Source organism: Phragmites australis, chromosome 16 (assembly GCF_958298935.1).
Source record: "Phragmites australis chromosome 16, lpPhrAust1.1, whole genome shotgun sequence".
NCBI lineage: Eukaryota > Viridiplantae > Streptophyta > Magnoliopsida > Poales > Poaceae > Phragmites > Phragmites australis.
The window spans coordinates 25,132,965-25,154,162 of record NC_084936.1 but is presented as its reverse complement, the minus strand read 5'-3'; the positions used below and the strand labels follow the sequence as shown (position 1 = coordinate 25,154,162).

At 42.3% G+C, this 21,198-nt stretch overlaps 2 protein-coding genes across 3 annotated transcripts; both read right to left on the bottom strand.

The window, feature by feature from the left end:
* Positions 1 to 301: 301 nt before the first annotated feature.
* On the bottom strand, positions 302 to 6,991 carry LOC133895471 (33 kDa ribonucleoprotein, chloroplastic-like). Of its 2 annotated transcripts, XR_009905606.1 has the most exons (5): positions 6,616 to 6,991; positions 1,845 to 1,943; positions 1,460 to 1,753; positions 1,159 to 1,359; positions 302 to 676 (listed from the first exon to the last, which is right to left on the bottom strand). XR_009905606.1 is itself a non-coding variant. In XM_062335803.1 (4 exons), exons 1-4 carry the CDS (start codon positions 6,925 to 6,927, stop codon positions 1,240 to 1,242), a joined length of 825 nt encoding a protein of 274 aa, XP_062191787.1. In that variant the 5' UTR covers positions 6,928 to 6,991; the 3' UTR covers positions 937 to 1,239. The 2 variants fall into 2 exon arrangements, 1 of the variants encoding a protein (XP_062191787.1); XM_062335803.1 differs by lacking the exon at positions 302 to 676 and having other exon boundaries at positions 937 to 1,359.
* A 148-nt stretch (positions 6,992 to 7,139) lies between these two features.
* LOC133895472 (uncharacterized) lies at positions 7,140 to 9,526 on the bottom strand. The gene is made up of 6 exons (XM_062335804.1): positions 9,290 to 9,526; positions 9,122 to 9,171; positions 8,944 to 9,039; positions 8,745 to 8,815; positions 8,344 to 8,537; positions 7,140 to 7,576 (listed from the first exon to the last, which is right to left on the bottom strand). Exons 1-6 carry the CDS (start codon positions 9,356 to 9,358, stop codon positions 7,463 to 7,465), a joined length of 594 nt encoding a protein of 197 aa, XP_062191788.1. The 5' UTR covers positions 9,359 to 9,526; the 3' UTR covers positions 7,140 to 7,462.
* Between the last annotated feature and the right edge of the window lie 11,672 nt (positions 9,527 to 21,198).

The following is a 21,198-nucleotide window of genomic DNA, read 5'->3' as shown; positions in this document are numbered from 1 at the left end:
ACCATCGCACTTACGATCAATAAAGAACAAAACAGCAAAGCATTCATCTGTCATCTCGAGAAAAATATTATTAGGATCATATTGCTCGGGAGAGTTTTATGAAATGGTTTGTACAAACCTCTGGTGCCGATTGCTCCTTCTTTCTAATATAATCGTCCACACAGTGACTTTCAAAAAAAGAAATTGTTTGTTCAAACTGTACTTACTGCCGTTCACCAATCAGGTTACAGAGGAAACTTCAGGTACGCAATCTCAAGTGGTTTCAAGAGTGATATTTGAGAGAAGAACTACACATTACGCAAGGATAAACACAGTGAACAATTTGGAAGTGTGGAAGTCATCTTAACCTGGCACTGGCAGGCAGGACTTGAGGAATATTTCTAGCCAGTATATGTACCACCAACACAATACATTGGATCCAAATAAGATATTTCATGACAAACAAAAACTATGGTCAAGTTCGTCAGCAGGTTGCGTGAGAGCTCCTTCATCCATATTTCTCGTCTACAATTAATTATCACGGACAGTTGACAAAAACCACAGATGTGATATATTTGTACTCCCAGCATCGATGAACCCCAAATGTTACAGATATCAAGCGGAGAATTTACAGAGCATCGTATTTAAAAATTCATGAGTTCCTGAACGAGAAAAACGGAGCAGCAATATGGCATCCCTGCGAGAGAGAATTGTCAGGCATATAGTGCTGGCTAATAACTCAGTATGATAAGGAGGAACAAAAAATTCATAATTTAAGCTAATGCTACCGTAAGCACCACTATATTGAATCATATAAACAATCAAAATTCTGTCATAGCAACCTAGTACCGTGGAAGGTCAAAAACTTGGAACCACGCAAGCACTTACGTAGATGAAATGCCACAAAGTCAGAAGGAACAGTATAGGAAAAAATAAAATGAATTCAGTTTGGTAATATCATGAGAATCTGACCAGTAGAGGCTACAGAATAACGTATCACATGATTTAATGCTGTTAACGTTTAAAAGTAACAAATAGAATGTTGTTTGTGATGATAAAAAAATAGAGAGGATGTTGTTTCATTTCTCTCAAGAAATACAAATTCTGGTCTTGATAACATAATACATACATGGAGTAAATAGAGCTAAATAGCATAGAGGGAGATTTAAAAAGAAATACCATTGGTCAGTTATATATGTATCCAGTTGCCACAGATCTATTAATTTAACTTCTCTTCGTGGTTTTCAGAAGAGTTCATGCTTAACTACCACTCTTCTCAGATGATCCCACGTCTAGATCCTCTTCCTTTGGAATAGAAGATTTATTCTTTTTAACATCGTCATCTTTGAACATCACATTAATGGGTCGTCCCGTCAATTTCTGCAATAATAACAAAGGTAAAATATAACAACTGGTATGCAGTAGATTTCTAATAGCAAACAAACTACATACTTGTACATGGTACACTTCAGGTATTTACCTTCCCGTTGAAAGTAGATATGGCGGCCTCTGCGGCCTCTTTCGATGAAAAAGAAACAAATGCATAACCAGCAGATCGCCTTGGAGTGGTGGTTTGAAAGACAACTTCAGCTGATATGAAACCTGGGGTCGATTCAAATAATTCTCGAAGGTGACGAGATCTAACTCTCCATGTCAAATTTCCGACAAACACAATATACTTTGGTGAATTGGAATCCAATGCCATAACAGGTTGCTTAGGTTGCTTCTTTCTAGGTCTTGCAAAGTCCACCTTGATTTTTCTGTCATTTAAAATCTGCATAAAAATGAGTCGAATGATGACAGATGTAATTAACCAGGGTGAGTCTGAGGATGATATACACTTTTGGTAACATACTCGAACTTACAGTCGAATTAAGATTGTTGAGAGCTGCAAGAGCCTCCTCTTCTGAACCCATGGTCACAAATGCCAATCCCCTGTTTTTACTGGAATTGTACATTGAAAGCTACAAAATCAACCAAGAAAAATAATCACTGACGGTGCCACTGCTGTCTTCTGTACATATTTTTCATCAAACAAGTGGTGGAGAAATATTTAAACACGGTCATTCCCCCTTCTCTTCTCAATAAGGTAACGCCAGTTTCCAGCATGGGAGTAAAGTGAGTTCAGCCAATTTTTATGGAACATAAACTAAGAGCAGTATGCTTAAGGCCTCACTTTGGCGGATACAAATTCATGTGTAACCAATCGTAAATCAGGAGGAATACATATGACAAGATAATCCTATTCTCGTATTTGCCAGCCTCCCACACTAGGGGTGGAATCCTCGTTGTCTGTAAGCAGCCGTTCTCCATTGCTGCTTTCCATGTAGGCCATTTTTCGGTCACCGCGTGCATCTCCTCTGCGGACTCCAGCTCTTTCCACCTCACCGCAGTTTACGGGCCCAACGATGAAAGCAGGAAGGCTGAGTTTCTGTCCGAGCTCACCGTTGTTCATGAGGCCGTCTCCGGCCCTTGGTTGGCGATTGGCGACTTTAACATGATTGCGGCCGCCGCCAAGAAGAACAATGACAACTTCAACTGCCGTGCAGTAGCCCGATTTCGTCGATTCATCAATGACCACGAGCTCAGAGACCTGCACCTCTTCGGTCGGCGCTACACCTGGTCCAATGAGCGTGCCATACCGACCCTGGTCCGTTTGGACCGTGCGCTCGCTTCCTCTGATTGGGACGCAGAATTCCCGGATTGTCTCCTTCAAGCTTTGTCGACAGACTGCTCCGACCATTGCCCCCTCCTCTGATCAGCTTCAGCGCAATTCCACAGGCGAAGGCGATTCCAATTCGAACCCTTCTGGACCCACATGCCTGGGTTCATTAATGCTGTTGAAAGGGGCTGGAGGTTGCTCCCGGACGAGCTTGGCGCGCCTCCCCTCCTGCGCCTCCACATTTTACTCACGCGAACAGCAAAGGAGCTCCGGCGCTGGAGCTCAAAATCCATCGGCAGCATAAAGGATCAGCTGCTCGTCGCTCGAGAGGTAATCGCACGCCTCGACTCAGCCCAGGACCGAAGAGACCTCTCGGCGGTCGAGTCGGCACTTCGTAAGGAGCTCAAATTTCAATGCCTTGGTCTGTCCTCTCTGGAGCGTACTATAGCGAGGAGCCGTTCCCGTGTGGCGTGGATTCACGAGGGTGACGCAGACATTAGGCTTTTCCACGCGTTCGCCAAATTCCGTACCCGCCGCAACCACATCAGCACTTTAAACACGGCCGCCGGAAGCGTTTCCTCTCATGATTCAATGGAGGAGGCACTGTTCTCGCACTTCAATTCCATCCTTGGCAGCGCACCGTCGAGATCCTTCACCATCAACTTGCAACAACTCGGGATCTTGCCCATCGACCTGTCTTCGCTTGAGGCCTCGTTCCACCGCGATGAGGTTATGGCCGTCATCAGACGAATGCCTCTGAATAAGGCCCCGGGCCTCGACGGCTTCACGACAGAATTCTTTCGCGTCGCCTGGACGGTGATCAAGGACGATCTTATGCTGGCCATTGGCTACTTTGCCATCGGCGACACTAGACACTTGTCAAAGCTCAATAATGCCCTCATCACCTTGCTTCCGAAGAAGGAGCAGCCGCTGAGAGCGTCGGACTACCGTCCCATAAGTGTAATTCACAGTATTGGGAAGCTTATCGCCAAGATCCTGGCTCTTCAGCTTGCTCCAAAGCTTGATTCCATGATCGCTGCTGCTCAGTGCATCTTCATCACGGGGAGGTCAATCCATGATAACTTCACCCTGGTGCGCTCTACGTAAGGCTCCTCATAACGAAGACACCCAAGATTCTGCTCAAATTAGATATTTCAAAAGCCTTCGATTCGGTTTGTTGGCCCTTCTTATTGGAGGTCCTGAAAGCTTGTGGGTTCGGCAACCGATGGTGTCATTGGGTTGCTTCATTGCTAGGGTCGGCTACAACTCGGATTCTCCTAAACTCCTTTCCTGGGCCCATGATTCACCACACGAGGGGACTAAGGCAGGGGGATTCCCTATCCCCATTCTTGTTCGTCCTTGTTATGGACGTCCTGGTTAGGATGCTGGATGCGGCTGGGACGCATGGTGTCATTGATTCAACAGGGCACAGATCAATCTTGCACCGTTGCTCCCTATATGCTGATGACGCGGTCCTGTTCCTCTCGCCCACGCAGCAGGATATACAAGGCCACCAAGCTATCCTTTCCTTCTTTGGCGAGGCATCCGGCCTTGTAGTTAACCTGGACAAGAGCACGGTTGTTCCTATATGTTGCAGGGAGGCGGATCTAACTACCATCAAGGATAATATCTCCTGCAGTTGCTCTTCGTTCCCATTGACGTACCTTGGAATCCCTTTAACGATCGGCTGGCTAAACAAACCGCATCTACAAAAGCTTGTTGACCGGGTCGCGGCGAAATTACCGACATGGCAAGGCAAGATGATCTCCAAACCAGGCCGGGCTACCCTGGTTAGATCAGTGTTGTCGTCGACCCCTCTTCATACACTCCTCTCCATCAAAGTTCCGTCTTGGGTGTTTAAAGAGATAGACAAGATCCGTAAAGCATACTTATGGGCAGGCGACAGGGCATCATCTCAGGGGCGCTGTTCCATCGCGTGGTCCAAAGTTTGTAGGCCTCTTGAGTTTAGGGGTCTTGGCATCCAGGACCTGCGGCTAGCTAGTATCGCCCTCCGACTTCGATGGTTGTGGTGGCTAAGAAGTGCCTCCTCCAAAACCTAGATCACTCTTCCGATTCATCATGACAAGGAGGTGGTCGCCTTATTCGAAGCCTCTACCAGCTTTGTGGTTGGCAATGGCCGGTCTATCCTCTTTTGGACGGACCCTTGGTTGAGTGGCCGAGCAATTAAGGTGATTGCACCCGATCTGTTCAGCTATGTTTCCCCTGCTGCTTCTAAGCGCAAAACCGTGAGGCAGGCGCTGCTTCATCGACAATGGTTAAGGGACATCTCTGGCCCTCTGAGCCTTCCAGCGTTGGAGCAATACACTCGGATTTGGTCAGAACTGGAGAATGTCAGCCTATCTGAAACCCCTGATCAATTGCTTTGGAAATGGTCGAACAATGGCCAGTACTCGGCCAAATCGTCATATTTGGCAATGTTCAATGGTGCTCTCCACTTCGCAGGAGCCAACCTCATCTGGAAGTCTTGGGCTCCCCGCAAGGTGAAGTTCTTCGCATGGCTTGCGTTGCACGATCGGCTGTGGGCGGCTGTACGATATTGAAGACATGGTCTCCAATCCGATGATCACTGTGCCCATTGCTCCCAACTACCCGAATCAGTCGATCACATGCTGCTTCACTGCACCTTTGCTCGGGAAGTGTGGTGGAGAGTCCTTGGGATTCAAATCCCCTCGTCAGATCTTCCTCTCATCGACTGGTGAACCGATCTCAGGGGTCAGGTTTCGACGGCGTTGCGCAAGGGCCTGGACACTCTAGTTCTACTTTCCTGCTGGAAGATTTGGCTTTCTCGGAACGCTATCATCTTCAACAACTATCGAGTGCCTGCTGTACAGCTAGTGACCACAATTACGGAGGATGCTACAACTTGGAGACAGGCGGGAGCGAAGAACTTAACACCGATCTTGCAACGGTTGAGGCATCTCGGGACAATCCTTTGACTTCCATCTGATCTTTTGAGTTGCTTCCCTGCTTGTAATCGCTTCCTACCTTCCCCAAGCTCTCCTAGCCGTGATCCTGCAGGATCGTTGTCGGCCTTTGTAACAAAAAAATTCATATTTTTGCTTCTTAATACAATATGCGCAGTTCTCCTGCGTACTCGCGAAAAAAATCCTATTCTTTAAAATTCAAGCCCAGATTCCTTGAGTTTTCGATCAGCAACTATTCTGCACATTGAACCACTTGCAACAAAATATTTCTCCGGTACTTTCTTAAAATTAGTACAGAGCTCACCATTTCTTCATCAGCAGAAGAAAGCAAGACGATGTTAGTAAGCCTAGAAGTAGACAGGACCCAAATAAGAGACTAGGAACTAGGAAGTCATATATGACTAACCGAATATTAGGAACTGGCTCAAATGTCAATAAGGGGCAAACCATCTTCAAGTAAGTAAACTTGCCAAAAACTTTCTCAGAGTTTGCAATGACCTGACAAGAACTCTGAACATTGCTTCCATTACATGGCAACCTCCTCCTTTGTTGCCATATAGAGCACGATTTTCCTGCTTTACAGCAGTACTTCTGTTTGCAGGCTAACGTCCTGATGCTTTGTATCCCAAATTACACTACAGAACTAGGATTTACATTGTTTCCTTCAAGTCACTCTTGGGAAGCTGGTTGACAGGGAATGCATCCACTTCAGTGGAACTCTATCAACTATCTTACTCGAACTTGAGCAGAGCAAATGGACCATGAGGCCCATTACGGCATTACGCCCTGGACGCCTTTCGGTTTTTTCATCAAACCATGCCATGCTTCTGACACTACGATTTAAGCAACTGCAAACTACCATGATACCACTTGTCTACTTCATTTGAATCCACCAGTTCACCGGATTACTGTTGCTACCACAGTGTTACTTGGTCAGAAGGGGAAAAAACCCGCGATTCGCCGTTCATTCACTTTGTCTTCAAAAACGGATAACGCATTGGAGAAAGGGTGACGAAAGCAAACTTCTACCTCAACGTCGATGACGGAGCCGTGCTTCTCGAAGAGCGCGCGCATGTCGTTGGCCGTGCAGTCCCACGGGATGTTCTGTGCGACGAGCCGCGTCCTCGGCCCCGCTGGCTCCTCCGCCTCCGCCGCGGGGGCCGGGGCCACCGAGGCGCTAGCGGCGCAGGCGGCGCGGCTACCCCGGGAGTAGGCGGTGGTGGGGACAACAAAGGAGACGCAGCCGCGGCGCGCTGCAGCGTGGTGCTTAGGGAAGCGGGGTGGTGACCGGCAGTGGCAGGCGGGGAGCGTGGGGAGGAGGCGGCCGAGGGGGAGAGCCATGGGGACGCAACGCAGCTGGCGGCGAAGATATCCGACGCGCGGACTCGCTGGGTTTTATCCACCACGGCAAAAATATCCCAGTTCCCAAGCGAGCGGAATAACAAAAATAAGTATGACTTTTCTGAATTTGCTCTTACCCTTCTCGTTGTTCAGAATAACAAAAATACAGGTAAACAGGTACGAAACCAGTTAGAAGATTTAACAGGTTATCGAGAAGAAATTTACAAGTGGAATGCATTCATTTATGCTATGATTTCACAGTACTACAGATCATTCTATTTCGGATAATTATCTAAGAAGTTGCACATCTCAATGGTATCCACATTTCAGCAGTCTACATAATACCATATAGATGGATACTTCAACCTCGAGCACCCAGCACATAACCACGATGCCTTACTGTGATCACGGTACCCTTACAGTATACAGAGCTGCACACTTATGTACAAGCAATCGCTCAAAAGAGAGAAGGAAAAAAAGAAAAACAACAGTGCTACATACAATGAGGATTGATGATCATTTCTAGGGACAGTGATCAATTCTGTGCGTTAACTGCATTGTCGGATGCTGGATTTTCATCGAGTTCCTTTTCAAGCTCCTCGATGACAGGCTCTACCGCAGCATCAATCTCGTTACTGACCTTGTCAACCTGTACAAGCGAGGAGAACCATAAGCAGTTGATACTTAATACCTTTATCCTGGGTTATCTTTGGTGTATCTTCTAAAACAAGATTAGACATTTTTATGCTTTCATGTAGGTATCCCATTGTAAGTTTAACAACAGAATGTTGCATACTAAGCCCTCCTAAAATGATGAAAGATAATTATTTCTACATGCCTTGCAAACCTATGGTATTGTCAACTTGCTTTACAAAATTTGTTATTAATGTCAACAAAGTGCACTTGAAATGAGACTCTAGCAATACTCCTTTTGCAGTACCAAGTAAGTAAATCTTTCAAGACTAAACTTGTTAAAAAAAATTAGAGTGCAGCACCACCAGAAATATTGAAACTGTTCTCAGTTCTTTACAAGAAACAACTAATAAATATCCTTCAGAGCTAGCCTAACATGGATACTAATATTCTTATGCAGACAAAAACACTCAACTCATCATTTCCTCCAAATGATTTTCGAAAAAAAAGATTCCTAAAAAAAACCATTATTTGATTCAGGAGTTGTGAAGTTTTGCTTTGACCAAGTAGGCAAGAATAAATGCATCTGCATGTATTAGTTGGCAACTTAGCGTTCATCAAAATTACAGACAATAAGCGCAAGATTGCCTTTTGCTCAGTTGTTAGTTTGCACTGATACAATTTATGAAATGATATTATCTAACCTCTATGAAGTAATATGGAAATAAGTAAAGCATGGAAACATCAAACCATCAAGAAGAATACACAAAAATGGAAGCAAACCTTATCAGCGATGGTTTCAACCTTCTCCACGTCATTATCAACTATCTCAGCAATATCCTCAACCTTCTCTACTGCTTTCTGCAGGGACCCATCTTTAGGAAGTTGCTCGGCCACATTAGCAGCTAGCTTCTCTGTAACCTCGGCTATATGTTCCACAGCCTCTGCATCATTCTCCACGATCGCCACTGTCTCATCTGATATAACAATCGATGTAGACAATAGGAATCTCAGATATATACACCCTCAATAATTTGCAACTATTTGGCAGCAATTCATGAACTCCACAATGGTTACTCTCAAGTCATATTCAGAATTAGCAATCTGTTTCTCCACTGGTGAATGGAGAATACTATAAACGAGCCCAGGATAGGCAATAGACAGTTTTTAAATTAATCTTTTACCTTCAAGATGCCTGACTCTCTTGTAGAATGGCACAACCGTGCACACCACACCTCCAAGAACCCACCGCGCCCTGGGAGAATATAACATCGCACGAACGCAGAAAAAAAAAACAGAGAGAATTGGTCACGATTCACGCGAAAACACGAAACAACCACATACTTCTTGACGTATACACCTCTAACAAGCCCTGGCTCGTACCAGGTGGGAAGCGTCGGAGAAGAGCCGAGGCGCGGACCGCCATTGGCGGCGGCTAAACCCGCTGGAACGATGTCCGAGCTGCCGAGAACAACCCAGCTGCCAAGAATCACAGCCACATCAACAAATCCATGCATTAATTTGCTAAGAACAAAGCGAGGTACTATGTTTCAACACTTACCCTGAGTCGATGTCACTCGAATCGGCACCATCCTCAGCAGGGTTCTTCCCCTTCCTGAATCAACACCAAAACAACCAAAAATCACAAAAGAAAGCATCGAAAAACCCAGCTCTATACCTCGTTCTGTCAATCTAACAAAGAAAAACAGCAGGTGGAGGAAGAAACCACTCGCCTCTGGTTTTCCTGAGCAGCCGGGGCGGGACTAGGACCGATCGGCTGCATGGTGAGAGTCGCCATGGATGGAGCTCACGATGGGGATCGATTTTGGGGTAGCCGACGAGGAGACGCTCGATTCAATTGGATTGAGACCGGAAGGGGAGAAGACTCAGAGGGTTGTGTGGATTGTAAGCGGTGGTGTCGTGCTTAATCACCCAACGATCCGAGCCGCTTGGACTTGATCAAGTCGCGATCATTATCCGCCATCCAACTTACTCCGCCCGTCCATCTATTCTAAGTGTATTTTGGAATAAAAAAGTTTTCAAAGGTAGATTTCGATTTTCAATTTATCTTATGATATATTATCAATTGTTATAAAATTAACATCATATTAACAACAAATTAAAGTATGTATAACTTTTATAAACAAAATATACGTCTAATTTAACTAATGGTTGATAAATAAACTTACAAAATTTGATTTTTTTCAAATAAAAATATGTAAATGGACGGAGGACGGATGGAGTGTTAGCGTGGGTCAAATGGTGATATATCGATAATGTGAGGCTTTTGGGAACATGCTCCCTTCGTCTGAATATTAGCCGCCGACGTTTTGATCTAACGGCCCCCGACCCATGAGTTCCCCGCCGCCGACCAACGGCCGCCGCGCCAGCGGGACCTGCTTCACCACTGTGCCTCCGGCATCCCGGCCACCTCCGAGCGGCGACTGAGAGGCGACAACGCGGTGAGGCGCTCCAGGTGTTCGACTTGAATGCCGCCGGCGGAGAGCTTGACGGCGCTGAGTCTCACGGCGACGAAGCCTCGTCCGTCGCGGGAGACGGCAGCGCTGCGGAACGGTGGAGCGGCACGAAGGGCGATGAAATCGACGGACTTGCTGGACTGTTGCTCAGCGTTCGCGCGGCAATGCGGGATGCTGGCGTGCGTGGGGAGCAAATGGCGAGGTGCAGAGTTGCCGGGAGGTGAGTTCCCTGCTCGTGAAGGAGGGCACCGTTCTTCTTTACAACACCCAGATGTGATCGTGTGTTTCAATTGCATTTGAATGGATTTAGTGAGTGAAATTTGATACCTCGTTTATCATGTTTAATAAGTTAGTTTGAAAAACTGATGTTGGAAGTTGATTGATACATACTGGTATAAGAATCTGTTCTAACACATAACAATTTTGTGGATGAACTCTTCATCCATACACGGGCTTTGTGGATGTAAATACAGTCTGATCTTTATCACTTCGCTTTAAATTTGTAACCATCTCATTTCTTTATACTATGTGCTATCTGATCCCATTAGACATTACACAGCTCTCCCTTGCAATTATGGAGTGCTTTAGAGTAGTTAGTGGCACTGCCTTCTTTCCACAACTTCCCCCTTTTCTTCGTTTACCAGTGGTTTAATTCAAAGTAGATTGTATCCGTGTCAAGTGATAACCATGTAGCGTGACAAATTTGAGTTAGCAATTTTGAGATCCAGCATCTTCATACTTAGATTATCTCTACCATCTATCTTGTGTTTTACCTGAGTAGCAACAGTCCAACTTCTGAAAAGATTTGAGATATTGAGTTAATAAACTGGTGGAGATGTTATCATAAATTAAAATTTTCTACCATGTTTAATCAGAAAATCATGTAAGTAGGAGATCATAGATCATTATCACTAGACGTGCAAGTAGTAGTAGAAGAGTTGGAGTAGCTCAGTCCAACATCACGCACATCGATGTTAAGGGACTAGTCGATCTTGTCACGAGACGAACATCTTCTCGCATAATCTCATGCTCACTTAGAAGTAGACGATTGTCCCAACAGCAACCTCGCATCGTCATCGCTGATCAGTACCACAACAACAATAGTAACACCTTCATAGTATCTGCATGTTCAGAGGTGGAACATCGTGCGCCAGTATGCTAGCATCGCGTGCCCAGTTAGGGTTTCGTGGGGAGGTCAGGTGGAGGCTAGGATTTTAGGGTGGGATGATTGACTCACTCATAGACTCACGCCTCCACTTATATAGAGCCCGTAAATGGGTTACCACGTTAGAAGCCTATTAGGACTCTAAATCCTCACGAATAGTTATCTGTGTAGGCAACGTACGAATCCAGTTGAAATAATTGTTATAATCCATTAAATGTGTGGCACGTTATACTCATATGTAAATAGTTGCGACCCAAAAACCCTTTCTGTACCACAAGTCAATAGTGTTACCTAACATGACATGTTGACTCATGAACACACACAAAGATCATATCGGTTGAACCTGGATATATACATGCATCGATCTCTATACCGCACGATATCAGTTAAGCTCCAGATTGATAAGATACGTGTCATCCTTGTGATAGCTCGACTATTCACTCGGTCTTGTAATAGATTGCTAACTTATGATTAACTCTTTAATTACATTGGTGTAACCATATACTTTTTTAATCCAACCATATTGAGGGGCTTAGAAATATCTCTCTTGATATCTAGGAGTGGCAAATTCTATCTTGATCATTTACACTCCCATGACTATATTTTATATCATACCTGAAAACTATACAGTTACAGAGTAGCATTTAACAACCCCTAAGTATGCTACTACACAAATGTGGATCAATGATGATCTCAGATCTAGTGATCATGTAGGTACGCTATCCAAGACTACAATTGATGGCACATCACATAATAATCTAGTAGTGTCTTGATGTGTCAATCCGACATTATACTCCATAACATGTGTCCACATTATTGATTTGATATCTCTATATATGTGATCTGTGAAACATGAACATCAATCAATATATATGTCAGTCATTTAATCATCACTATGATATGAGACTAGAAATCATTTAGAATAATATCATAATATAAACAAAGAGCTTTACAAACAAGTAACATACTTGCTTATCAATGTAAATAATAATTATCCATAAAGTATAATATCATATTATTTAAAAGTACATAAATATAAATAGAATTTTTAAATAATATTATTTTATTACAAAATTGCAAAAATAATAGCCAAATTCACTAAATTGTAAGAATATGCACATATCGGCATGCGAAGTGCCAACTAGGGACCTGTCAGCACTCTGCGATCCAACAGGCCCCCGGTCAGACACCAATATGGTTGTCGAGATAGGTGATAGCCGACAAACCTGTCAGCGAATGGTGTGCCGATATGTGGCCTTTCTTTATTTTTTTCATTTTTATTAATATATTTGTTAATTTAGGAAGAACTATGTATTAGGCACAGCTATAATAAAACTCAGTGTATATCCGCGCAATATCCTATAGAAGAACTCAAACTCTTCTGAAAATGAACATCAACTACGGCTATGAAGAAGCTAAGGTAATGAGGTGTGCGGATATTGAACGGCTGAAAATGTTTATTGTGCAAATAGTAATCTAAATGGTATCACAGCATGGTTCATTTTTTTCCTTAATTTTGGTTCAATATAATTTTATCTATATTTCTTTATTTAGTTGATGTAAAACTATGTGAGTAAATTTTATAGTGAAGTAAAATTGGGATAATACAAAATATTATTTCGAACAATAGTAGTTGTGGAGCACAATTATCATAAAACTCGGCACAAATGTTACATACACTAATAAGCATTACATGAGATATTGGGTTTTTCGTCGTTGCGTGAATTGATCATAACCATAAAGAGATGAGGACAACAAACATTGACATGTACGATACACCTAAAGACTAACCTAATAGCGTGTCGCTGTTAAACTTAACATGCCTTAGAGAATGAAAACATGACGAGTTATAATAGATGCTCTACTGAGTGCACATAGGATATTTGTCATTTCTAAGAGCATCGGGGCCTACCGCATTAGCGCGACAGACCATCTCCTGCTTCATTTCCCTCTCACCCTTGCGTGCTTCAGCCACGGTGCGCTCCTTCATTATCTTCCTCATGCGTGCCTTCTCCTCTAATGTTGTTGCTCATACTCCCGGCATCCGTAAGCTTGCCTCCTCTACGCATGCTCATGTCAACCTACCGCTTCTGGTTCTCAGTTTTGCTCCATGTCCAACCATCCCATGAAGTCACAGATAGATGGAGTAGACTAGACAAATAAAACAAGAGGAAAGATTAGTAAGACGATGCATGAAATCATATGAAAACTGCCACATGAGTGATCTATGTCGATATATCGGTAGGTAGTCATATGGTCCATGTCGAGGTGGGTCGTATTGATAGTTGGTACACATGAAGAAACGTCTACCGTAGGTGTAGGAGATGTCCTGTGACTCACGAAGGCTAAAGGGTCGTCATAGAAGTACATCAACGTTTGACCCCATGGAGGATCGATGGAAGTCGCCCAATATTTCTTAGATGGGTTTGATGGAGTTGAGGAAAACATTATAGTTGAGAGGTGAGAAAGGCCTGAGCTGGCACCTGTCGGCATTTGGAGTACTGACAGGCCATGACGTGGTATTTGTCGGCACTCTGAGTGTTGGCATGTCTCCTCGGTCCATCAAAAGCCTTTGTGGCGCCCCCGTTTCGTCGGGCCTATGACCTGTCAATACTATGCATGCATACAGGTCTCTAGGTTCATTACCACATAGGAAGTTGGCATGCACAGTGCCGACAGGTCTCTAGTAGACGCTCCGCATGCTGACATGTACTTATTCTTGCAATTTAGTGAATTTGGCTATTATTTTTGCAAATTTTTAATAAAATAAAATAATTAAAAATTCAATATAGATGTGATACAATCATCTTTATAATTGCCTCTAGTAAATATCACCAACGGAGAAACAATTGGCTTGTACTTTTTTGAAAAGAAAATATTGAATTCATCGAAATCTTGTGGAGTGTCACTTAAAAAAAAAATCTTATGGAGTGGCTGAATTATCTATCGTACGTTAGCATAGCCTGTGGTGCACATACATATTTTTTTCCTTTCACACCGATCCATAGCATCATTCTGAAACAGATGCCGTGGAATGTTCAGGTTCTAGCTGCATTAGCTTCCGGTTGCTAGCTAGCTCGATAATCTTAGGTTTATGAACCGAGATGTTCATAATGTAGAAATGAGAAGAAAATTTGGCGTAACTAGTAGAATATTTGACAAATTTGTACACTGAGGACACCCCCACTAATCCACTATACATTCTTATATCCTTTTCCAGTATATTTCACCAGATTGGTTTTTTTAGAACGGGTCATCCCCAAATTTTATAACCAAAGAGCAACGAAACTACAGACTGTTTAAACAAACGGACTAAAATAATTATAGACCCATAAGCTAAACACTAAGTTAAGGTGACTCCGATTGTTGGCGCAGCACCAAGTGCTGCCCATAAGCAAAACCCAGCAGCAAGGCCACCACAACGTTACATCAAACAAACAACAAAAGCATCAAACAAATCACACATCGTTCGCAACCCCTGGTAATGATATACAAGCTTTAAAGTACAAGGATGAAGACAAAAGAGACATCAGCAACCCTCTTGCAATCTTCAGCCCACCAACGCTAAACCTTCTAGTTGATCTCGACGATTGCACCTGCCTATGTCATTTCTTCATTTTGCAACCTTGCACTTCTTGCAGCTTCCTCGTTCTGCTTCTTGGGGTAAGGAGCACTATCTCCTATAGGGTTTTCGCTCCGACCACCAGCACAGCCTTGTGTTGCTCATCTTGGAGATCTACCAATATTGCAAAAAGGAACATGCACAACATACAATCTCGGTGGGAGATCGAACCGGGTTTTATTAATAAAAAACAACTCTATTCCTCATTGTCGAGACAACCCAAATAATAGCAGCTAAGGCTATCATGTAGTAATTTCCCTTTCGGGGAGGAAGTGATTGATCCAAAGGAAATACTTCTTAGTGTTTTCTAGCCGACAGTTAGCCCTAATTACCAACTCAACTAAACTCCATATATATTTAGCCATGGTGCAAGTAAAGAATAGGTGGATAATGCTCTCAGATTCACAACATAACATGCATTTGGGATCTCCCTTCCAATTCCTCCTGACTAGATTATCCTTGGTAAGAATGTCATTCTGATATAAGAGCCACGTGAAAATTTTGATTTTCACAGGAATTTTAGCTTTCCAGATTACATTATGATGCAAACCATTCTGGTTTCTACATAAGTGATTGCACATTGATTTCACAAAAAAAAATCCTGAGCTCTCCCACTGCCAAATAGGTTGGTCTTTCTCGGTGGACAAGGTACAAGTCATTATGACATCTCTCAATCTTCTCAGCTGGCCTTGGAGATCTACATTAAGCCATCTTCTGTATGAAAGATTCCAATTTTCTGAGGCAACAGTTGCAACACTCACGTTTTGGTCATTGCAAATCTCAAAGAGATCCTTAAATTTATCGATGAAAGAGACCTCACCACATCAAGCATCTCTCCAGAAGTTAGTCTTGGTGTCATTCCCAATTCTCATTTTTCTACCAGCCAAATATAGGCTTTTTACCTTTAGAAGATCATTCCACACATGGGAACGATTGGGGTTAGACTTAATTTGGGAAACACAACTGCCTTTTATGTATTTTTTTCTCTACAATCTGTTGTTATATGCCATCTTCATTTTCAAGTTTTCACCACCATTTACACAACAAACTAACATTAAGTTTTCTAATATTTTGTATTCGCAGACCCATTTCTTTTTTTTAGGGGGGGGGGGGGACACACTTTATCCCACTTGACTAGATGGTATTTTTTTTCTAGTTCTACCCTTGCCAAAAGAATTTCTTCCTAATTTTATTCAATTTTGTCTGTATAATTTTAGGAAGTAAATACATGACATGTGATAAATGGACACACTGCTCAAACTGGAGTTTACCAGAGTGGTTCTGCCCCTCAAGGTAAGAGCACTGCCTTGCCATCCATCTAGTCTTTTTAATAATTTCTCGTCCAAAGGTGACCAATGCTTCACAAGAAGCCTATTGCTGTTCACAGGGACCCTAAGGTACTTAATAGGCCATTCTTCAATGGCACAATTAAATATTTCAGCATAGAAATGCTTCTTTCCCTCCTCCTGGCCTATCATGAGCACCTCACTTTTTTGAAAGTTAATTTTGAGGCTAGACATGGATTCATAGTTACAAAGGAGCAGTTTCAGATTGATTGCCATTTCTTCCTTATCTTCCGTAAGAATTATCATGTCACCTGCATATTGAAGAATGACCACCCCATTCTCAATATAGTTTGGTATCAAACCTTCAATAAGTTGATTTTGTTTGGTCATAGCTATCATCTTAGCAAGGGTATCAACGGCAATGTTGAAAAGAAATGGGGACAAAGACTCCCATTGCCTGACACCTTTTTTCCTTTGAAAATAAGCCCCAACCTTTCTATTTACTTTCACACTGATGGTTCCTCGAGTCACTACTGCTTTCATCCAACGACACCATTTCTCATTGAACCCTCTTTGTTCAAGGCATTTGAATAGGAAATCCTAATTGACCTTATTGTATGCCTTTTCAAAGTCCAGTTTCAGTACCAGGCCATTCTTCTCTTTTATTCTGGTATCATGCATGATTTCATGGAGGCACATTATCCCCTCCATTATGTTTCTATCTTTTATAAAGGCATTTTGGAACCGATCTATCAGTCTATGCATGTACTTTTTGAGTCTCAAGGTCAGCACCTTAGTAAAGATCTTGTAGCTGACATTTAAGAGGTATATAGACCTGTATTATTGATTTTTTGTTGGCCTCTTTCAGTTTTGGCAGAAGAGTAATGATCCCATAATTCAACCTACAAATGTTTAAATCATGGTTGTAGAAGTCATGGAACATTCTCATGAAATCCAACTCAATGATGTCCCAGCATTGTTGGTAGAATTCAATAGGCCAATGATCGGGGCCATCCTGTTGGAGGTAGAATATAATATTCTTTCTTTTTCTGCCGTTGGCAATTCTATGAAAAAATTCAGTGTTGTTGTTCCATTTTAAAAGCCACTTACAGTTGAATCTTTTGTTCTAGTAAATTTCCTCTTCTTCCAACATATGCATCAGCTCAAACTGGATATCACTTTTTCTTCTATGTTGAGTCTCATTAAGAATATCATCATCCTCAAGATTTTCAAGAGCAATGAGTTCATCATTGAGATTTTTCTTCCTTCTCCTAGCTTCTCCTCTAATATTGTTCCCCCATCCCTTTGAAAACTTCCTAATTCTTTTTTCTTTAATTGACTAAACATCAAAGCTGGATTTAGCCATCACCAGTTTGGCCTAGATTTTAGAAATTTTAGGTTTGAACTCAGGGTGAGAGAGCCAAGCCAGATTGGTTATAACTGCATATTTGATGAACCCATTATTTCTTCAATTTCCTTCAATTTTGAAATATAATGAACTCTTTATTTCACTTCTCATAAGAGTAAATTTTGTCATCGGAAAATGGATATTTATTCTCATCGTTTTTATGTAGAATTTAAAGGGAAAGACCCTGGTCTCATTTCATATTATCGACCAGTTTACACCAATAGTTGTCCAAAGTTGTAGTCAGCTAGGCATCTAATTTTAAAATAAAAAGCTACATCGAACTATCTTATAACAAAAGCAAAAGGCATTAACGGATCGTAGCCCGGTGAAAGGATCGGTGATATCCTAAAACAAGGGGTGAATTAGAACACTTAGAACTATTTCAGCTTCAAAATTAACACAAGATAAATCTATATCAATTTCTATCTAAATGTGCTCTAGGTTTATCTAGTGTGTCTACTCTATCGATCAAGACACTTGCAACTTATCTAAGAAGTTAAATTGCAAGAATGTAAATGCGAAACGTAAATAAGGTAGAGAGAGCAAACTCGGTACAAGAATTTTTTTTCCTGTGGTATCGATGGTATGAATACCACCCCTAATCTATGTTGGAGCTCCATAAAGGATATGCTCCAGGTTGGCATCCGGTCACAGCTCTTGAGCTATCAAGTTACAAAGACAATGTCTCCACTCGGATGAGCCACCAAGCCACTAAGGCAAGGTCTCACCACTAGTCTCTCTTCCGGTTCCTTGCCACCGTGATTACTTCGGAGCTTAATCCACTAAGACAAAGGTCTTCGTGTCCCCGCACAATCGCCTTGCTACCGCTCCACACCAAGTCGGAGGGTCAACAAGCTTGTCGGTGAGTCATCAAGACTCCAAGGTGCTGGCGTACACTTGTTACAAGGTTGGATCACTCCTTGATCCACTCTCTAGGTAGGAATCATCTAGCAACACTCTCTCTAAGTCTATAAGCACTAACCACTCTCTAGTCTTGTGCTTAATTACCTTGGATAATCACATTAAGCACTTTGGTGGCTTGGATGTCTTCTCAGGTGTACATGAACTTCTCTGGACTCCAGTCCATCAAATGGCTATGTTGGTGGATATTTATAGCCTCAAACTTATGCACTAGCCGTTAACCCAACGGCTCTAAAAAGCTGTTAACACCGGATGATCCGTTGAGAACAATAGTACTAACACCGGATCTTCCGGTGAGTATACTCTCACAAATTAGTCGTTGGAACTCACTCAAGCCTCCGTGAACACCGGACACTCCAGTGTATACTTCACCACCATCACCAGACTATCTGGTGAGTTATCCTGAGCCATCCGAGCCTTTCCTTCTTCTCTGTGTAAATTGCTCCAGTGTATGCATCCGGTGCACATCACTTCATCACCGGACTATCTGATGAGTTGATTTCAGCCAACCAAGCCAATGCAACCCTCTCTGAAAATAATGCTCCGGTGTTACACAGCCTTCATCACCGGATCATCCATTGCGTTGAACTTTGTTATGCCTTGTTACACTATTTATTGTCTGGTGTATTGTGTGATGTTCATTCCATTCACACCGGATCATCCGATGGGTTGAACCTTCGATCTTCAACGGTTGCATCCTTTTCTGGTAATAATGCTCTGATGCATTCATCCTTCTCAACACCGAACCATCCTGTTAGTTGAGCCTTTTCTTCTTTTCTCTGGAAATGCTCCGGTACAACTCCCACTGATCACCGGGCTATCCGGTGAAGCTTAACCTTCATTCTTCATCACAACACATTCTCTGGACAAATTGCTCCAGTGAGCACTCTGCTCAAATACTGGACCTTCCGATGAAGTCTTCAGGCTTCTCTCCCGTTTGACAATATACTTCGGTGAGTTCAAACACCCATTGCACCGGACCATCCGGTGAGGGAAATCTTCTTGGGACTTCTCCAATTCAGTCCAACTTTGTTCCGGCTGCTGTGGCTTCTTCATGTATTGCATCTATGAGACCTACTAACATATATTCTTGATAAACATGCTAGTCTCTTTGACTATATTATCATTAATCACCAAAATCACAATCATGACCTAATAGACCTACTGATAGTCACTATTAATGTTGGTTCTTAGCACGAACCGGCACTGATAATGACTGTATCAGCGCAGGTTCTAAACACAAACCAGCACTGATAATCAGTATCAGTGCCGGTTCTAGACACGAACTTGCACTGATAATCAGTATTAGTGCAGGTTCTAGTTACGAACTGCCACTTATAATTATTACTATCACAGCTCATCTTAAAAAATTAATAACTTTTTCACACGGAGTCAGATGGGGAAAAACTTTATATAAAAATTATAGCTCTCGATGAGATCTAAAACTTTGTAGTTGAAAACTTTTTAATTTGAGATCATTTAAATGCCCAAATAATTATAATAAAGTTGCAGCAGTGGTCGATGACAGCTCACATTAAAAAAATCATAACTTTTCACACGATGTCGGATGGAGAAAAACTTTATATGAAAATTATAGCTCTAGACGAGATCTACAACTTTTTATTTGATCACTTTTTTATTTAAGATCATTTAGATATCCAAATAGCTATTCAAATGTTCAGTCAGAAGATGTCAAAAGGATTTATTTTGCTACTATACTCACGAATGGACGATAGCTGAGATGGTTAGAGGGGTCATGCGTACGCACAGGCTGTGAGGTCTTGAGTCCGAGTCTTTGTTTCCTCATGTGAGCGAATATCACGTGACTTTGCGAATATTGGGTGTGATCGGGTGGGCAGCCTCTGGTCGGGTGTCTCTGTCACAAAAAAAAATTGGAACTTTTTCGACCCGAAAAACGTTGAATCGAGACCGACTATCAGTGCCGGTTGGAGCCACCAACCAGCACTGATAGTGATTTTCAGTGTCGGTTCTATACCCGGCACTGATAGTCAGTGACTATCAGTGACGAGTAATCAGTGTTGGTTCAAAACCCGTCACTGATGACGATATTGAATCGGTACTGATGAGGTGTTTTGATGTAGTGAAATCACAACTTATAGGATATACTCCTCCTAAATGTGTGCATACAAGTGTTGAATACTTGTGAGATATATATGCACTTATTATCAATAATAATGAGGATTTATCCTATAGATTAGATCATGATACATGAAAGATACCAATTGTAAATATTAGTGCCATGTAAATAACCTACAACTAATAAACCACATAGGTTGCTCATAGGTTAGAGATAAACACAAGCAACCTACCATATGAAAACCTACACTAGACATTGCAACGAATAAATATATGCAATCCTAGACAAGGCAAATAAGCTAGAAGAGAAAAACAAAATACATAAACATAAGTCTAGCTACTATTTACCTCTTTTACCTTTAGATGGGGATTTAGGTACGTGATGATCATGATCTTCATCAATACGTACATCTTGTATACTTGGCTTTCTTGTTTGAATCTTCACTTCATTTTGTAAGCCAAGTCTCTAAATCCCCATAGCCGTTTCGGGCTTCAATTCTTCTTTTAAACCTAAACCGATTGGGGCCCTTCATATTGGTGATGATTTCCTTGAGCACCCAAATGGGTTGATTCTATTTCCGGTCCTTTCTCTCAACCATGTGTATAACCACTTTGCTATTTTCTTTTTTCTTGAGTTTGTAGTGGTTGCTCTTGGTCTTGAT

Coding starts and splice junctions, on each gene's coding strand:
- LOC133895471 (XM_062335803.1), bottom strand. CDS start 6,927: ATGGCTCTCCCCCTCGGCCGCCTCCTCCCCACGCTCCCCGCCTGCCAC. Junction 1,754..1,844: donor TCAACAATCTTAATTCGACT/GTAAGTTCGAGT, acceptor ATTTTTATGCAG/ATTTTAAATGACAGAAAAAT. Junction 1,360..1,459: donor TATCTACTTTCAACGGGAAG/GTAAATACCTGA, acceptor TTATTATTGCAG/AAATTGACGGGACGACCCAT.
- LOC133895472 (XM_062335804.1), bottom strand. CDS start 9,358: ATGGCGACTCTCACCATGCAGCCGATCGGTCCTAGTCCCGCCCCGGCT. Junction 8,538..8,744: donor GAGAGTCAGGCATCTTGAAG/GTAAAAGATTAA, acceptor TTGTTATATCAG/ATGAGACAGTGGCGATCGTG. Junction 7,577..8,343: donor TTGAAACCATCGCTGATAAG/GTTTGCTTCCAT, acceptor TCGCTTGTACAG/GTTGACAAGGTCAGTAACGA.